Source organism: Pongo abelii, chromosome 10 (assembly GCF_028885655.2).
Source record: "Pongo abelii isolate AG06213 chromosome 10, NHGRI_mPonAbe1-v2.0_pri, whole genome shotgun sequence".
Lineage (NCBI taxonomy): Eukaryota > Metazoa > Chordata > Mammalia > Primates > Hominidae > Pongo > Pongo abelii.
This window is the reverse complement of record NC_071995.2, coordinates 74,980,945-75,000,923: the sequence shown is the minus strand read 5'-3', so window position 1 is coordinate 75,000,923 and position 19,979 is coordinate 74,980,945. Positions and strand designations below refer to the sequence as shown.

The window sequence follows — 19,979 nt, the reverse complement described above, 5'->3', positions numbered from 1 at the left end:
CTCACTCTGTCATCCAGGCTGGAGTGCAGTGGCTCAATCAAGGCTCACTGCAACCTCGACCTCCTGGACCCAAGCAATCCTCCCACCTCAGCCACCTGAGTAGCTGGAACTACAGGCATGCGCTACCACACCGGGCTCATTTTTCTATTTTTTGTAGAGATGGGGTCTCTCTCCCTACATTGCCCAGGCTGGGCTCAAACTCCTGGCCTCAACTGGCCCACCCGCCTCTGCCTCCCAAAGTTTTGGGATTATAGGCAATGAGCCACCACGCCCAGCCAAGGTAGGCCTTTCCTAATACAAAATCTCCTGCTGTAGGAGAGTTGCTATAAAGTACTGCTGTTGTTGGCAAGAAAGTGTTCTCCTCAGGTGTGCTGGGCCAGAAATTAGGTCAAGTTCTTTGACCAAATCTTCCTATAAATCTTTAACTGAGGTGGTAACCTCCTTTGGTTCATTAGGGCAATAACACTGATTATTTTTAATATCTGTGGGGCAGGAAGACTAGAAAATCATCCTTCCAAGACTTGTATTTAAACCAGGATCTAATACATCTTCATGCTAAGCACCACCAAGCCCTGAGGCATCGTAAGTGATGTATCCACTTAAACTCTTTCCAGATTGCATTCTCAATGCAACAAAATCTATCATTTCCTTTAAGGTATAAAACCCACATGATGGAATAACAACTTATTCTTAAAAAGGTAACTTCTGATATTTACTAATATTCTCTAATAGGCAATAATTATACCTTACTTTTCAAAATATTTCAAATTCTCTGCAAATTTAATTTTAAGTATATTTTCCCAACTGCTTGGTAAGAAACAGAACTAGGACAATCACTTAATCTATAAGCTACTATAGTAAAGCAAGCACATGATGTGGAAAATGTTGATGTATTTTACCCAGAAGCTTCTCAAAGCCTATTAAACCAACATGTTTTTCAGAGGACACAAGTATTAAAAGGTGGTTAACTGCTAACTGTTTGCTTACACTGTATACTGGACATAATTGATAGAGCTATATCTTTTTTCCCTTTTGTGCTTCATAAGGTGTCCAAACCATAATTTTAGTTAAACGACTTTTGTCATTATAGTAATTTGTTAGTATGGTAAGTATAATCTAAGTATGCAGAAATTTGTTTTAAAAAGACCAAAAACTAATTGTACTCACAAGATATACAACCATAAATCATCCAGCAGATCATAAAAAGCAAGAAGAATAGGTAGCCCATAAAATATCTATGGTTGCCTGCACCTGAAGAATGACACAGAAGCAAGGTTTTTCAGCTAAGAAAAAAACAACGGGTAATGCACCTTTGAGGGGTATGCCATGAAAGGTGTGCTACAATTGTGATGATAATCACACATACATTCATTATTTTATAAAGTGGTTTTCAGGAAAAATGTTTTAATAAAAATCTTAAATAGGCTTACAATTACACACAAAGATACAATGATGACAATGGTGTTCAAGTCCCAAAGAACTAAATAAATCACAATTCTGACCTCTAATCCTATTCTTAGTGAGGTTTAAAATAGCCCTATTTTATCTTTACTTTTATAAACTTTACAATCCAAAGGTTTCTCTTCAACAGAGGTACACAATCTTTGTAATGTTTCCTGTCACCTCATAAAATCTCAGGGGCATCTCTCAAACCATGTAGTTTCTCTCCTTAGACTATATGATTCTTGAACACTGAGGTATGTACAGTTCTTATCTGTCATTCCTCTCTGCCTCTGCACATATCATTTCAAATATTACCGCCTTCATCTCTCTAGTTTAACTAGAAAAAACAAAATTTGCCTCCTTATCAAGAGTAGGCACCAGAGAATTGACAGAGAAAAGGTATCAGCCACTAATTTTGTAATTTTTTTCCCTCCCTGTCTCAACTGAGTTGCTGTGTTGTCAACCAGAAGATAACTGGGAAAATGAAGCGTGGAGTAATAAACTTTCTACTGCCTACTTTAATATTATACTTTATTCATTACCTAAAGTAACTTAAATGAATGATACAGAAGAAATTACTAATATAACTTACCTACACAGTTACCCACCCATGGGCAATGATGATCAAATTTTGCTATACAGCGGTTGCACACACCACAATGTTTGGACCTCACCGGTTTTCGTATCTGTTAATAGGCATGTTAAAGGATTATGAAAGGCATTGTACTAAGAGAGAAAAGCTGAATATTTATTTTCTCAAAATATAATTATAAAAAAAAAACCTATATTTTTCAAACAAGATTATATCAAGGTTTCCAAATGAATGAAACCAAAAATCACTATTGTTTAATAAAATTTCAACTGCAAAAACAAAGAATAAAAGAATGAGGCTACTCTAGAAAATATGCTCTTAAGAATGGAACTGAACCATCAATTTACAAAAGCTAAGAATTACCAATTTGATTTGATGAATGATGCTATGTTTAATTCACATCCCTCAAATTTCTGAGTAATAAAAACATATCAATCTCCAGTCTTCTAAATGATGTTCCATTATGATTAATGGTCATGATATTGGTGTTTTTCAATAAAATAAAATTATTCCTTACTAGGAAGGTCAGGCTAAAAGTGAATTTAAAAAGCTCTTAAAATTCAAAATCATCAATAAAATATTTGTCTTCCCCAAATTAACAAATCCAGCAAAAACCAATATGCACACATCTATTTCTCTTCAGTAAAGTGCCTTCTGAGATCTCAGATTCAGGTACAGCATTTCTCCTGCTGAAATGACCATATCTAAGAATGCAGAACATGCTTAAGAAGTCTCTATTTCTTGAAAAAAAAAAAACCCATATAATTCATTACTCAGCCATTGACAGGCAATAAAGAATTCATGCTTATGATGTCTGTTTTTCAAGCATTTTGAAATGGTTTTTAAAACCTACATTACTCTAAATCAGCCAAGTGAATACAAGAACTCATTGGTGATCTTCAAAGGGCTGGCAGTCCTAATGCTAGATATATGATAAAAGAGCTGCAGTTGTAACTCTTGCCTGAAAAAAACTTATAAATATACTTCAGTGTTTCAACAAAAGCACTGCCATTTCTCCATTAGTTTGCATAAGGTTACACACTATTTTGAGGTACCAAGGAAAAGGCACAGTGAATACACAGTTCTTACATCTACCAAAATTATCTGTGGAATAAAGAAAAGGGTAAGTTATTCTTCACCACAGTTGTGAGACTAAATCTACTTAGGAGAAGGCAGCAGGATATTCAAACAACTTCTATCCCCACTTCCAACCCTCAGCTGCAACAATAGTCAAAAATCTGAAAAACAGACTAACTGGTTAAGGCGTGACTTGGTCTCAAGGTTCCTTGGATCACTTACAAAGTAATCCTTTTTTATTTCTTTTTTCTTTTTTTGACACAGGGTTTCACTCTGTGGCCCAGGCTGGAGTGCAGGGGTGCAATCAACAAAGTAATTCATTTTTAAGAAAGCTCTGATCTACAAGCCTTAGGGACTTGTCTACTTACCAAAGTGAAGCATACCCATATAATGACAACTACCTCTGCTGATCTGCAAGATTTTATAATAGGAAATCTTCTTTACAACAAGAAGTATGTGGCTTATAAATAATATATAATAAAACATTTATGCTATGATGACAAAATTAGTCTTATTCTTGCCATCAAATATGTATTTGACAATGAAACTGCTATCTGTATTGAATGACTATATAATTTGTTTGCCATATGGCAAGTACATAAGCACTGCATACTTTGTGGAACAGTGTATTTCCACAGAACAGCAGTGTATTAAAACATTCTAAATATTAAGAAAAAGAAAATCAATTTTGTAAATTACCCATTGTAAAGCACAGAAACAAAAACTGTTTTCAGAATGCCGGAATATAAAAAGAATCTGGTCGGTATCCTAAAGTTGCTACCAAACATGAAGCTGTATATATTTTGAATATTCAAAATCATAACTGGTCAAAGAATATTAAGTGTAATAAAGAATTTGCAGAATTAGAACTGTTTCAAAAATTCACTCCATAATCCTAAATGAAGTCAATGACTTTATTATTAATCAGATGTTAAGACATGAGCTCACTTGCAGTGTAAAAGTATAAAAGAGCATTTAGTTTTAGGTATGACTTTGGAATATTTCAATTTCCATGTAGAAAAACATAATTTAAGCACTGTGGCAGTATATATATTTTTCACAAATACTAATTATAAAAACTAAGCAAAAAATAATTTAAACATAAGAGTATTATCCTACATAAAATTAATGTCTATAATAATAAACAATCTCAATAGTGCTATACCTGACTCTATTAATAAATACTAGTAATTTCATATATATCTTTACCTATGACCTCGGTGAGGATGACCACTTTAAAAATCTATGATAAAACAGTGTTCAAAGTTACACAAACATTCTGATACAAAACAAAACAAAAAAAAACACCTACTCAAATTGAACTTGTTTAGAGGTCATGTTGTCTTAACAGTTATCTAATGGATTTTCCCATGTGGCTTTTAAATACAAGTATAAATTTTCTTAAAATGTAGTAAAGAAAACAATCTATTAGGGAATCATTATAAATCTTTGATCTGAAATACTTTATTACTTAGTTTTTAATTTATTAACATTTTAAGCGAGAAAAGAGAAAGAGAATGAATACAAATAAATGGCACCTCTGAATCAAAAGTATAGTCAAGGCCTACCAACGAGGAATAAGCGCCTTGGGAAGCAGACATCCTTTAACCATCTTTCCCCTTATACCAAGAGGCAGGGAATGTGTTCATTGAAACAAATTATTCCTTTTCCCCACACCCCATACCCGCTATGCTATGCCACTGTCAGGAGGAAGAGAAGGGAGGGAAGAACAAAGAAGAAAATACTACCAAACAGGTACTGCAGAATATACTGAGGTCCAGACTTCCTGTCTCTGCAAGTTCAACTATTGTCTGTGAATTAAAAAAATAATATTTAATTCAAAACTGAACAATGCTCACCAACTCTTTTGCCACCACTATGAATCAATAAACATGATTTTCATCTTTAATTTACTGATGTTTTGAGTTCAAAAAGAGAAATAACATCTTTTGTTTATTTACTGCTATTTCATTGCAATAAGAATACAGGGTAGCAATCTCTATGCTGCCCAGAAAAAAGGGGATTAGATCATAAGAATCTGCCATTGTCCTAGTCAATTGTGGACTGGAATAACTCATCAAAATTTGTCTTGTTTTTAGATACTAAATAAAACAGCTCTTAAAATAATCTAAAATACTTCTAAGTCCAGTTCTCTAAATACACACATTGTTAGATTATAAAATTGGTTTCCTAATTACATGCATTATAAGAAAGGGATGCCCTGGATGGTATATACAAATACTTTAGCTACTGGGATGGTGTACCTGCACTATCAACCAATTTATCAACCTAGTTTACATAGTCATTTAGCAAACATCTACTGAATGCAAATTATTTCCTGGAGATTTACAGAGATGTTTAAGACACCGTATTCACCCCTCAAAGCAATCACAGCAGTCTTGTAAGGGAGAGAAACATGAAATTATAAAATGTCATGGAAGTGTTATGGACAGGCATCACAAGAGCACCAAGGATGAGCACCAAATAAAAGATACATAATCTCAATTTAGCTTAAAACTTCTTTACATTCTAAAAGATAGTTACTTCCTCTGTCCTCTAATGTCTGCTATAAATACTGATAATCTGGCAGTTAAACACAAGTGACTTAGTTGGTATTTTGCTACCTTTTTCTTTTGCTCTTCTGTTGCTTTAATAATCCCTGGATCTGATTTCCAAGATTTTCCAAAATTGTAGAAAAGTGCAACACTATTGGCAAGGAATGGAAGATGGATAAATAAAAAGTTGAGATGTGCCTAAGGTTAAGGAATCTAAAGAAGCAATGATAAATTAATTACTATTATATATAAACTTATAATCTATAAAATTTTACAAAACACCTACCAGTCAAAAAAATACAAACTGTTCTGCATTATGTTTATAACTACATGTAAAAATAATGTGACTTCTTTATAAATTTTAAATCATGCAGACTTATCTGACACTTTCAAAGTTAGTGAATATATTAAAAAGTCAATGAAAATTTTTAAATGACTTTTTGACAAAAATGAAAAGATTTCTCATGTTCAAAGTTATTAACATATACTTTATGTATATGCACTGCAATCTTTATGCATCTACCAAATATTACAGGTATCATACTCGTATATTTAAAAGATTGCTTTTAACTATAGGAAAGTCAAAAAAGAAAAATTCTCACTTTTGCCTTTTTTTGAACACACTGAAATTGATTTCAGAAAAAATATAAGCTTGCTTAAAACAAATAGTTTATATGTTCACATTTTTTCTATCTCATAAAAACATAGGAAATATACTAGGCATTTATAAACATAAGTAAATTATCAAAAAACAATTTAAATAATACTATAAAAAATAAAGCAATGTCGCTAGAGCAATACATTTCTGAGACACAAAATACCAGGTATACTCAAATACCATTTGTAAGATTTTATGTAGATACAAGTATCATACAAGAATTTCATAAGATTTTTTGACATTATGATGTGTACCCACTGTTTACATTTCTCATGAAGCACAGACAGAAAAAGAACAGCTTCTTGAATGAAATCATTCTATATTTGTTTGGAAAATACCAGAACACTCAAAATAGCCACTTGACATACAGGAGAAACAAAAGACGGAAGAAAAGATTAGTTATTATCACTTGGCATATTCAAAAGTGACTTATCTTTTCCTTTTTTCTCCAATCCTCTTTTCCCCCAACTTTTTCCAATCTTATTCCACAAAATATACTGGTATAGCCAGCAGAGAGTAAATAAGAAGTCAAACTTTCAGCTGTTTATTCTGGAGAATAAAGTGTGTAGAACGCTGAGGCTTGACATTACTCAGGGGCAGCACTTTTATTTATCACAAGTTTTGAAAAGGTGCCAACGTAACATGTAAATAAATAAGTCAAACTCTAAGGACCTGGATTAAATTTGCAGGGGGTCAGCTCAATATATGACTACATATTTGAAAGGTATATTAAGGAATTAAATACTGAATGAACTTTAAAAATGTCTTTCCTTGCTCTTTAATGATAAAGAAATTAGGTATCTTCAAATGGTAGATTGAATTTAGCTTTAGCAATAGATTAGACAAACTAATTTTAAAAATTTAACTGAAATAGGCTGGACGCGGTGGCTTACACCTGTAATCCCAGCACTTTGGGAGGCCGAGGCAGGTGGATCACCTGAGGTCAGGAATTCGAGAGCAGCCTGTCCAACATGGCAAAACCCCGTCTTTACTAAAAATACAAAAATTAGCCAGGCATGGTGGTACGCACCTGTAATCCCAGCTACTGAGGGGGCTGAGGCAGGAGAATTGCTTGAACCTGCGAGGCGGAGGTTGCAGTGAGCCAAGATCACGCCACTGCACTCCAGCCTGGGCAACAGAGTGAGACTCAGTCTCAGAAAAAAAAAAAAAAATTAACAGAAATAGGCACACTCTATGAATATATGGCTGTTTTCAGTATTAATTTTATTATTAGAGAAAATGAGAAAGCACTAAAAAAAGCATAAAGACAGAAACAAGAACTCTACAACCCAGAATTAAACTTCTTTTAATTTTGGTATTCTGCATTTTTAATTATGACTGGTATCATAATGTATCTAATTATTAACAAAATAATATATTAATCACCAACTATGTGCCATTTAAGCAGCACAAGAACCCTATGATAAATCCTGCTATTATCCCCACTTTACAGATGACACGACTGAAGCAGAAGCTACACTGTCCAAGATCACAGAGTGAGTTAGAGGTAGAGCAAGTATTAAAACTCAGACTCATATGACCTATGCTATTCGGCCTCGCCAAAGTGCTCAACACAATTTCCTATGCCAATAAATATTATGGAAACAATATATTTAGGTATGAACATTTTTAAGGCTTGAGATATAAATATATAGACACTTTTATACTATTTTCCAGCAAGATATACCAATTTATAACCCCACTAACAACACGACTGATCAGTACATTTGCATTAGCAGTAATGAAAAAATGCTGCCAATTTAAGAGGCAAATACCTGCTATTTTATTGTTTTTACATTTTTGCTTTTATGTTTAAACAGCCCTCCAATTGAAGATAAAACAAGTATTTACCATCAATGTTTTCACTTAAATGTTTATAGAATCATTTTTTACATTTAATTCTTTAACCTAGTTGGATGTTTTCTTGATGTCTGCTATGAAATGCAGCTCTCATTTTATTTTTAAACAAATTTATCTAACTAGGCTTTCTTTCAAAAATAGAAATTCATACACTAAATTTATTTACCATAATACTCAGCAAAATGAATTAAAAACAGTAAATCAAACAAACCAAGTGCCTCTCAAAATACTGGCAACAACTTCGGAAAGGAGACAGACCACATTGTATCATAAAGTTCAAAACTGAAGGCCACAAAAAGATGATGATTCTAGCGAGGCAGGCTGCCTGAGGCAGCTCCTAATCCTGCTCCACCTGTACTAGCAGTATGAAAAACTGCAGATGAGAATTCTCACCCATTTCACCCTGGCCCTTTGCTATGGACTAAATTGTGTTTCCTCACAATGCATATGTTGAATCCCTAACACCTGCAATCTGACTGCATCTGGAGATGTGGTCTTTAGGAAGCAATTAAGCTTAAATTAAGTCATAAGGGTGGGAGCCTAATCCAATAGGATTGTGGCCTTCCTTATATAAAGTAGAATGAGAGATTTCTTACCCTTTCTCCTCACCATGTGAGAACACAGCAAGAAAGTCATCATCTGCAAGCTACAAAGACCGCCCTCAGCAGAACTCAAACATGCTGGCACCCTGATCTCAAACTACCAGCCTCCAGAACTGTGAGAAAACAAATTTCTGTTGTTAAACCACCCAGTCTCTGGTATATCATTATGGCAGCTTGAACTGACTAATACATATTCCACTCCTCAGCCCCACTCAATTGGAGAAAAATAATTGAAATGGTGAGTAGATAATTTGAACAATTCAAGAAAACCACTTCAGGAACATAAGTCCCTGAATACCACTGCATGGCTTCCACTAAGTATCAAGAAATACCAAGGCTTGTCATTAATAAGGTGACTTAACAAAATTGAGGGGATGGCTGGTGGGGGATAATTCCGACATCATTCTCTCTCTAAGGCCGCGTAGAATAAAACCTCAGGAAAAACTTTCAGCAAGATCTTAAGACAGCTAAATACAAGTTTCTGAGCAAGAATTTACAACTGAGCTCTCTTTTTCTTAGGCTACATAAAAATGAATAGAAATTTAGCCAAACTGTAACACTGAAGGCAGTCATACACCTTCAATATCCTTGTACCAAACAGGACAGGAAAAACTTCAAAGATTATTCTAAAATATATCCGAGAAAACATAAAAGTCTGAATATATTTGCCCAGGTCAATCACGAGCAAGATGAAAGATGAAAAGAAATGGCATAACAACTATGCTAGTGTACTTAAAAACAAAACAAAAATAATAAACCAGAAAAAATGTGCACAGCATTCACAAAGCAAATAACCCAGTATGGAAAGCAGCCGCAAATTTGGACAAAGACAAATTAAGGACAAAGGCAAATTAACCAAAGATGCTTCATAATTAAATTAAAATATAAATCCTATAAAATCTTAAACATAAGATCATAAAACAATTAGAACCAGATGAAAAGGGTGATTCTAGAAAAAAGACAGACTGAGATCAAACAAAAACCATTATACAATATATGAACTAAAAATTTATAAAGATGAACACAAGGAGCATAAAAAGACTCACAATTAGTAAATGAGGGGAAAAAAGAAAACTCAAAACAATAATTAGAGACAAAAACTGGACGTGGTGGCATGCACCTATAATTCCAGCTCTTCAGGAGGCTAAAGCAAGAAGATCACTTAAGCCCAACAGTTCAAGACCAGCCTGGCCAACATAGTGAGACCTCCATCTCAAAAAATAATAATAATGATAATAATAAAGAGTAGAGACAAAAGTATGAACACAGATGACAAAGATAATTCAACACATGGATAGTTTTATCCCAGAAGTAATAAATACATCAAACAGAATTCAGAGATCCTAACAGAAAATTTCAGATAAAAGAAAACCTTCATTTTTATAAATTACATATAGTATACAAATATAACCTCCATTTTAAATACTGCATCCTGAAAAGACACACTGTATATTAAGAAAATCTGAGGGACAATGATTAACATCCTCTGAAACATACTGGTTGTTTTTTAATCTCAATGGTAACAAATGTGTTCTTGAGTAAAGAGTTTTTTAATAGAGACAAGGTCTCACTCTGTTGCCCAGGCCAGAGTGCAGTGGCATAATCATATCTTACTGCAGTCTCGAACTCCTAGACTCAAAGGGTTCTACTGCCTCAACCTCCTGAGTAGCTGGGACTATAGGCACGCACCACCACACCCGGCTAATTTTTTTAGTTTTTGTAGACCCTGTCTCCACTAAAAATACAAAAATTAGCCAGGTGTGGTGGCGCATGCCTGTAATTCTAGCTACTTGGGAGTCTGAGGCACAAGAGCCACCTGAACCTGGGAGGCAGAGGTTGCCCTGAATCAAGATCACGCCACTGCACTCCATCCTGGGCAACAGAGTGAAATGCTGTATCAAAAAAACAAAAAAAACCTAAATCATTTTAAATGTGTTGCTGAGCTGCAAGTAAGAAAACCCTATGGAGACCAGAGATGATAAATAAACAAAATCTAAAGGTAAACTGGTTCAGAAATGTAGTGTCCACTCTTCAAGATTTGCTTATTCCTATATGCTATATGCTATTTGCAAGTGACATGTCTAAAATTCAAGGCCATAAATTATTTAAAGCAATACTAATTAAAATAAATAGTCATTGCTAATGCTTTTTACCATGGGTCACTACATATTGATAAAAGGTTCAATTCATTAGAAAGAATTCTAAACTTATACATACTTAATAATGAAACTCCAAAATATGTAAAGCAAAAAACTGACTGAACCACAAAGAGAAACTCCTAAATATAGCAGCACAGTAGAAGATTTTACCATAGGTCTCTCAATAAATGATACTGCAAACAGATAAAAATTTGGTAATGATACAGTGACTTGAGCAACTCAACTAAAAGCTTAATCTTCTGTATGGAATGCAGCTGAGGTAGCATATAAAATGTTACTTTTTAAACTTAAATGTTTCTAATAGAAAATATCAATGAAAACTAAACAATTTAATAAGCTAAAGAAAAAACTAAACAAGCAGACAAAAGGAAATAAAACATACTGAAAGTGAAAATAGAACGGATTAATAAAACCTAAAGTTGTTTCTTTGAAAAATCCAATAAAATAGATTAGAAAATAGCTCTAATTAATACCAGGAATGAGAGGGGGGCACAGCAGCTGAGTTTAAAAAAACAGAGAGAATGTGGCACATTTTAAAAGAAAAGAAATGGACAAATCACTAAAATATATAAATATACAATTGAGCCAAATAAACTATTTATTACAAAATTCTTTAACATAAAGCAAATTCCAGGTAAAATGATTTTACAAAATCTAATAAACATGTAGTTAATAATTTCAATTTAACCCAAACCCTTTCAAAGAACATTAAAAAAAAGAACAATTCTCCACCCGTTTTGCGGCTATCATGTTGATATCAAAACATAACAAAGACAATACAAAAAAATTATAAGACAATTTCATTCACAAATATACATGCAAAACTAGTAACATATTTAATCCAGCAATGTACAGAAAAATAAGACATTATGCCCATGTTTGTTTACTCCAGGCATGCATAAGTGGTTCAACATTAGAAAAATCTATTAATATATTATTTAATATTAAAAGCATAAAGAAAAAAACATACACAACTCACAAAAAGTTAAAAAAAAAAAAAAGGGGGGGGTGTAGAGGGAGAGGTTATTTATAAAATCCAAGTAAACACTTTATAAAATCACACTCATTGGTAAAATACTAGCCCTTTAAAGTCAATCTTTTAAAGATGATACCCTTTAAAGTAAGGAACAAAATGAGGATACTCATTCTGTGTCTATTCCACAGTGTACTGAGATCCTAGCTAATATAATAAGATCACTAAAGGAGCTAAATGCTATAAAGAGTAGAAAGAAAAACAAAATTCAGTCTTTATACATATGATTATCCCATGTCATATATCCAAAATACCCCAAGTTATTAGAAATAATAAAAGGCTTTAGCAAGGTTGTTGGCAATAACTAATCAGCTACATTTCTATAACCCAGACACAAACAGAAATTTTAATTAAAAATAAAAAAATTCATAATTTTAAAAAAATTAAAATTCTTTAAAAAAATAAATCTAAAAAGAGATATAAACTTCTACATAAGAAATTATATGACTTCATTAAAAAACATAAAAGGTCTAAGTATCAAAAGTAGTTACTTTCTGTAAATTAATCTACAGCTCAAACAGAATTTCAATCAAAATGGCGTAAGACTGGCTGGACATGGTAGCTCATGCCTGTAATCCCAACACTTTGGGAGGCCACAGCAGGTAGATCGCTTGAGTTCAGGAGTTAGCCTAGCTTGGCCAACATGGTAAAACCCCTTTTCTACTAAAAATACAAAAATTAGCCAGGCATGGTGGTATATGCCTGTAATTCCAACTACTTAGGAGGCTGAAGGGGGAGAACTGCTTGAACCCAGGAAGTGGAGGTGGCAGTGAGTTGAGATTGCACAAACGCACTCCAGCCTGGGCAACACAGCAGACTGCCAAAAAAAAAAAAAAAAAAAGGCATAAGGCTTTTCACGGAACTCAAAGAGCTTATTCTAAAAAAAATCTAAATGGAAGAGCAAAAGGCCAAAAAGAGCTAAGATATTCCTGAGAAATAACAAACTTGGAAAAATTACCCTGCTCTGATATAATTTAAGAACAAAACCACAGTAATGAGATTATACAGTGTTAATACAGGCAGACAGATCAATAAACCAGCGTACCTAGGAAACGTGATGAATATCAAGTTTGAGACTGCAACTGAGTGAAGAAAAGGTGTGCTGGAACAAGGACCTCTCTAATGGGGGGAAAAAGATACTGATCCTTCCCCTCACATCCGTCTTCATTTACAGTAGTCAAATGCACATGATTGAGAATGTAAATTACAGAATATCTTTAATAACCTCAGAGAAACTCTTGTGGGGAAAAAAAGATATACACAAATATTTATAGCAATATTGTTAGAACTCATGAAAAGTGGTGATTGGATAACTGAAGACAGACATTAAAAAGCTTAGAGGGTATTAAAAGGACACTGGGAGAGATACACAGAAAACAGAGAAGTCTAACAAGTAACCTACAGAAAAAAATGCTTAAGACGAAATGCATGGGAGATAATTAATTCTGCACATTCTTGATTTTTTAATATATGTAATCATCCCAGATTCTGCACAGTTTATATCTTTCTTGAGTTTAAAGCTCAATTAACTTAAAGCCACATTGAAAAATTACTTATTTTCAGACATAAAATTTCTAATAAACTTTTGTCAATATTTCAAAAGTGTTGTCAACACAATAAGCAGATGACTATACTATGTCAGTGAATTTTAGAGTTGTTTAATTATAATAAAAGAAGCATAGTCAGAGAAAAATTTTTTAAAAACAAAAATGCAAGAAACCAAATAAAATCACTCGAGTCCAATTCCTAGAGATAACCACTGCTAAAATGATACATATTTCACTTCCAGCTCTTTTCCTTTGTGCATTTTAAACCTCATTCTGTAAATATAATTTAGTATTTTTTCACTTATTGTATCTTAAATATGAGCCCATATCATTAAGGCAGGAAAGTATTTTAGTGGTTATGTAATACCAATCCATAGGTAGCGTAACTGATAAAACTCTCACCCTATTTAGGCTGGCTATTCAGGTTGTTTTCATTTCTTCCCCTACTATAAATAATATGACGAGAAACATCCTTGTAAATAAATCTTTGGTCTTACATCTGATTATCTACTGACATATGATTCAGAGATTAAAGGGTATTTATTTTTATTTATTATTGAGACAGAGTCTCGCTCTGTCACACAGGCTGGAGTGCAGTGGCACAATCTCAGCTCACTGCAAGCTCTGTATCCCCAGGTTCATGCCATTCTCCTGCCTCAGCCTCCCGAATAGCTGGGACTACAGGCGCCCGCCACCGTGCCCAGCTAATTTTTTGTATTTTTGGTAGAGACGGGGTTTCACCATGTTAGCCAGGATGGTCTCGATCTCCTCAACTCGTGATCCACCTGCCTCGGCCTCCCAAAGTGCTGGGATTACAGGCATGAGCCACCACGCCCAACCGATTAAAGGGTATTTTTAAAGATCATTCTAGAGGCTTCCAAACTGTTTTCCAGGAGGGTTTATGAACTTAAAATTATATTCAGAGTATAATATAAGGACATTTGAAGACACACTGAATCAGGCCAGAAAGCTGAGTCCAACACCAAACTCTTAATAATTTCCCACCTATGTGACTTTGAGCAAGACGTAACAACTTCTCAGAGCCTCAGTCTTTCCATCAGTTAGAAAATGGTATTAAGATTTGTATAGTTTTTTTTAAAAAATCAAATAATTATTTGGAGAACCAAGTAAAATGATATATCTGAAAAACTATAAACCAAAAAGCACCAAATAAACATAAGGTGTTTTATGGGGAAATAATTATTCAAAGAATGGAACAGTAAGAACTTACTAGAACAAACAGTTTACATCAATGTAAAATTCATTATCACCATAAAAACACTTATTAAGTAACTTAATAAGCTGGGTATCATATTACGTAGGAAACCAAAACAAAGTTTATACAGTTGATCCCCACACCTCCATGATAAAATTTATTTGTAACACCAAAATCAATATTCACGGCACAGAAAAAGTGCCATGAATTCAACGGGCATGAACAAAACAGTGAAAAATTTGAGTCACCCAATGCGCACATTCTCAGCTGAGGCTGAGCAAAGCAACATTCTGTCTTGTTTTAGTTCTCATACTATAAACAAGTGTCCTTTACATGGTCTATTTAGGGCCACACTGTTGTGCTTTTGTGTTGATTTTCCTGTTTAAAAGGGCCCTCAAGCACAGTGCTGAAGTGCTATCATGCTCTTAAGCACAAGGAGGCTGTGATGTGCTTTACAAAAAAAATACATGTGTTAGATAAGCTTCATTCAGGAATGAGCTATAGTGTTGTTGGCCATAAGTTCAATATTAATGAATCAACAATACATATTAAATAAGGTTTTTTAAAACAGAAGCACATGTAAACAAGTTTATGTAGTGATCAACTGATGATCAATACTGTTGTGACCAGAGCCACATAGGAACCTAACTCTGTATTTCTCTTAGGAACAATGGTTCAGTATTTTCTAATTCAGTGCTTGCAGCAACTTTACAGAACTACTGTGAATAATGAAAAACAGCTATAATTCTAGTTTTCAAAACTAGTCTAAATCAGTTTTAATTACATATGTAGCCATGAGTTGCACAAGAAAAGTGGTAAAAGCAACAGAAAGGAGCCTGAGGTCATCAGAAGTGATCCTGGACAACTTCTATTTTATCTTAAGGTACCTGAATCAGCACCATATATTATAAGCCTTGTGGCTATTTCCTGTCTAACATCCTTTGTGCCTCCATTATAACCCACTCTGTGTTCTTTTCTGTTCCCTTCCTAGAGGTTTTTTAAGCTTCTCTTACTGGCTTTATAAAACTGGGAGAAAAACATAGTTCCAAAATCGTAGAGGGCCTACAGATACAGCTTTTTTATAACTTAAAGTATATGGTTTTCCTCTGCATAATTGGGATTTAAATTAATTTGTGATTTCATCACATACTCCATGAGTGTCATATACACATACACAAATTTTCAAATAAACTGTGGGCTAGGCATGGGCTCACACTTGTAATCCCAGCACTTTGGGAGGCTGAGGCGAGAGAACCACTTGAGTCCAAGAGTTTGAGACTAGCCTGGGCAACATGGCAAAACTCAGTCTCTACAAAAATACGCAAATTAGCCAGGCATGGTGGCCTGTGCCTGTAGTCCTAGCTTCTCAGGAGGCTGAGGTGGGAGGATCACCTGAGCCTGGGAGGTTGAGGCAGCAGTGAGCCATGACTGTGCCACTGCACTCCAGTCTGGGTATGACACAGTGAGACCATGTCTCAAAAAAAACCACAGGCCGGGCACAGTGGCTCACGCCTATAATCCCAGCACTTTGGAAGACCGAGGCGGGCGGATCACCAGGTCAGGAGTTCAAGACCAGTCTGGCCAACATAGTGAAACCCCGTCTCTACTAAAAATTTAAGAAATTAACCAGGTATGGTGGTGTGCACCTATAATCCCAGCTACTCGGGAGGCTGAGGCAGGAGAATCATGTGAACCTGGAAGACAGGTTGCAGTGAGCCAAGATCATGCCATTGCACTCTAGCCTGGGGGACAGTGCGAGACTCCATCTCAAAATAAAACAAAACAAAATCTAACACAAAAACAGACAATAAAAACAAAAAAAAAAATTGGGAATCCATATTTAAAATCAATTTGGCTATAAACTTAGATTTCAGAAGTCATCAGAAATGATAACGTGCACTTATTTAGCACTTTTTACATGTCAGATATGTCCTCAGGTGTTTATTTTCTCAAGAACTTGGAGACAGTGCTACTATTATCTCCCCTTTACAGACATGTAAGAATAAAACTTGGTATTCTCATACTGCAATTTTTATTTGAAAAATTTACATGCAACTTATTCAATGTATTTACAAAATGAAAACTATACCAATCTATTTTAAAGGCAGAAGTATTCAAATAGGGTAAGTTAAACAGACTTGATTGTTCTGGTCTTTCCTTCAAAATTTGCCTCTCTTATTTTCAATTCCCAGTTTTAGCTATTTTATACTATTTCCCTAGCTTTAGCTATTTTATACTAACTCTGAATAAAGGAAAAAAAATGAAATTTTACTATATAATGCTCTCTAGCATTAATTTTTCATTATTTGGTAAGTTACTGATTTTCCTGCTTCTTGCCACTTACACATAACAGGAGTACAGAAACAGTTTAACATTATTTTGAGATCTGATTCTCAGTTTTTTCCTTGAACATAAACTTTAATGTCCAATTTAGGAAACACAAAGTTAGAAAATGTCTGGAATACTAGAGTCATTTCAGAGGTCAATGCTTATTGTAAGCTTAAAATAGATGAGGTAATGAAAACCAACCAATCTGTTTTACTCACACTAAGTGTTCTAATATGGCAATTCTAATGCTTAATAAATCCTTGAGGAACAATTTTTAAGTCAAAGTATAATAAAAGGCCAGAATTTGCTAGTGAAAACTGCCATATGGAAGAATTTCAATAGATACTTAAACTAAGAAAATATTTAAAAGTACTATACTTTCTGAAAGTAATTACATAATGCAGTAAAAATATTAAGAATTAAAAGTGTAGTTACAATTCTGTGCCTTAGGTCTCAAAAATAAAATAAGCACATTTTGTGTTTCAACTAAAACACAAGGAGACTTAATAAAAAGAATACAATATTATGATATGCAAGGCTGTGAAACGAAACCAGGTATTAATAACTAAAATTGTTTAGAACAGTTACAAGTCACCAAAAACTACATACCATTTAAAACATATCATATACTTTTTGTAATGTTTTGAAAAATATTTAATTAACACTTACGAAACATGTTCCTTTATTACAATAAATCAGTCTAACTTGCTGACTGAACTTTTTCTATGTAAAAATATCAAAAATTGGCATTGGCTTGCTTTCTTTAGTGGCACACAGGCACAGTTACAATTTCAATTATATTAGTTTTAAAAAGTATATTAGCCAGTCGTGGTGGTGCATGCCTGTAGTCCCAGCTGCTTGGGAGGCTGAGGCAGACGGATTGCTGGAGCCCAGGAGTTCAAGCTGCAGTGAGCCATAATTGTGCCACTGCACTCCAACCTGGGTAACAGGTTAAAAAATTAAAATTTTGTTTAAATAGGTAAGTATACTACACTGTTAATTTGCTCAAGTTAGCAAATGTGTGAAAATACAGCATTACATGCTTTTCATGAAGGCAAAAGAGATGAAACACCTTTTCATGAAGGCAAAAGAGGTGAGAAGATTAACTCTTATTTACCATAACAAAGTAAGTAGTGGTATTAAAAAAATATTTAGAGAAAACAGTTTGATACCAAAACATAAAAATTGCCATTTGGTAGAAAGGCTTAAAATATGTTTAGTTAGAAAAATACAAGTTTCAATCCCAACTTGATTAAAGACTAAGACTCTATAAAATGGAGATGGCTGAGTCAAATGGTAGTTTTTTTTTTTTTTTTTTTTTTTTTTAAGACATAGTGTCACTCTGTCACCCAGGCTGGAGTGCAATGGTGCATCTCAGATCACTGCAACCTCTGCCTCTCGGGTTCAACCAATTCTACTGCCTCAGCCTTCCGAGCAGCTGGAACTACAGGCACGTGCCACCACACCTGGCTAATTCTTGTATTTTTAGTAGAGATGCGGTTTCACCATATTGGCCAGTCTTGTTTCAAACTCCTGACCTCGTGATCCACTCACCTCGACCTCCCAAAGTGCTGAAATTACAGGTGTGAGCCGCAGCGCCCAGCCATTAGTTCTATCTTTAGTTTTTTGAGAAATACCATACTGTTTTCCACAGAGGTTGTACTCATTTACATTCCCACCAACAGTGTTCCTTTTTCTCTGCATCCTTGACATCTTGTTGCTTTTTGACCTTTTAAAAATAGCTATTCTGACTGGTGCGAAATTGTAGTTTTAATTTGCATTTCTCTGATGATTAGTGATGTCCAATATTTTTTCACATTTGGCCACTTGTATGTCCTTGGAGAAATGTCTGTCTGTGTTTGTGTCCTTTACCCATTTTTTGAAATAAGGATGCTTGTTCTTTTCTCCATTACACAATATATCCCTACAACAAACCTTCACATGTAACCCCTGAATCTATAAAAATAAAAAATATAGAACCAAAAGGGGGAAAAGGGGGATAACAATACTAATTTATGAAATGTGGATTAAATGAGTAGTCAAAAAATGCCTTTTAAACACTCAATAAATGATAGCTACTATTATTTATATGCTGTTATTAAAGACAGCTTTCAAAAGCAACCTATTAAATATTTAAAAACATTATATTAGTTTATAATATAATTTATAATATAATTTTTCTAGGAACACTATTTTAATGTATTATGAATGAGTAGTTCAGTCCTAATGTCAAATTATTAAACATCTGTTCAAATAACAAACAAAATTTGTTTTAGGTATGATCTTTATAACCAAAGGATATCATTCCAAAACCAGAAGAACCACGTCACATACATCCAGAATTTGGTTGCCAAATATATCCCAAGGGGCAATGCACTATGCATTGAATGATCGAAAAAGGATCTGTAAAACACAAGTTTTATAAAATATGAGCTGCATATTTCATTGTAAAAATGAATATTTATTTAAATGAAAATGACACACATTTTGTACAGTAAGCATTGGTTTCACCAGAATCCAGAGTTCAGGATGCTCAATTTTTCATAGTCATCAATAAAAATTAGTTCACAGCTGAAGGACTCAGCAAGATTCTGAAGTTCCTTTTAATTCCCCCCAAATTTAAATTATATTCCATATACTTTTCAATTTCAGAATTTTAGTGCACTCCTATTCTCTTAAAGTCAATAACTGACTTTAGTATATATAGTAGCTATCATCCAGCATATTATTCACCAAAGATGTGTTAAAAATTTTGACAAATGAATACAAACCAAGCCTCACATTTTTCTCTGTTTCATCATTATTTCTCCTTACCTATAACACTCCAGCAAAAGTTGGAGCACATCTTTTCAAGCAGAATGAACTGGCCAACTTAGTGAAACTGAAGGGTTGTGTTTTTAATACTTAAA

General features: G+C 34.0%; 1 protein-coding gene across 2 annotated transcripts in view; it reads right to left on the bottom strand.

The window, feature by feature from the left end:
- The window catches only part of ZDHHC17 (zinc finger DHHC-type palmitoyltransferase 17), a 90,463-nt gene that overhangs the window by 5,815 nt on the left and 64,669 nt on the right, over positions 1-19,979 (bottom strand). For both annotated transcript variants that reach the window (XM_002823539.6, XM_054527410.2), the window contains 5 exons: positions 19,373-19,473; positions 5,737-5,861; positions 4,861-4,923; positions 2,036-2,129; positions 1,168-1,251 (listed from right to left, as the gene is read on the bottom strand). In XM_002823539.6, coding sequence (XP_002823585.3) covers positions 1,168-1,251; positions 2,036-2,129; positions 4,861-4,923; positions 5,737-5,861; positions 19,373-19,473 — 467 coding nt within the window. The remainder of the gene's footprint in view (positions 1-1,167; positions 1,252-2,035; positions 2,130-4,860; positions 4,924-5,736; positions 5,862-19,372; positions 19,474-19,979) is intronic.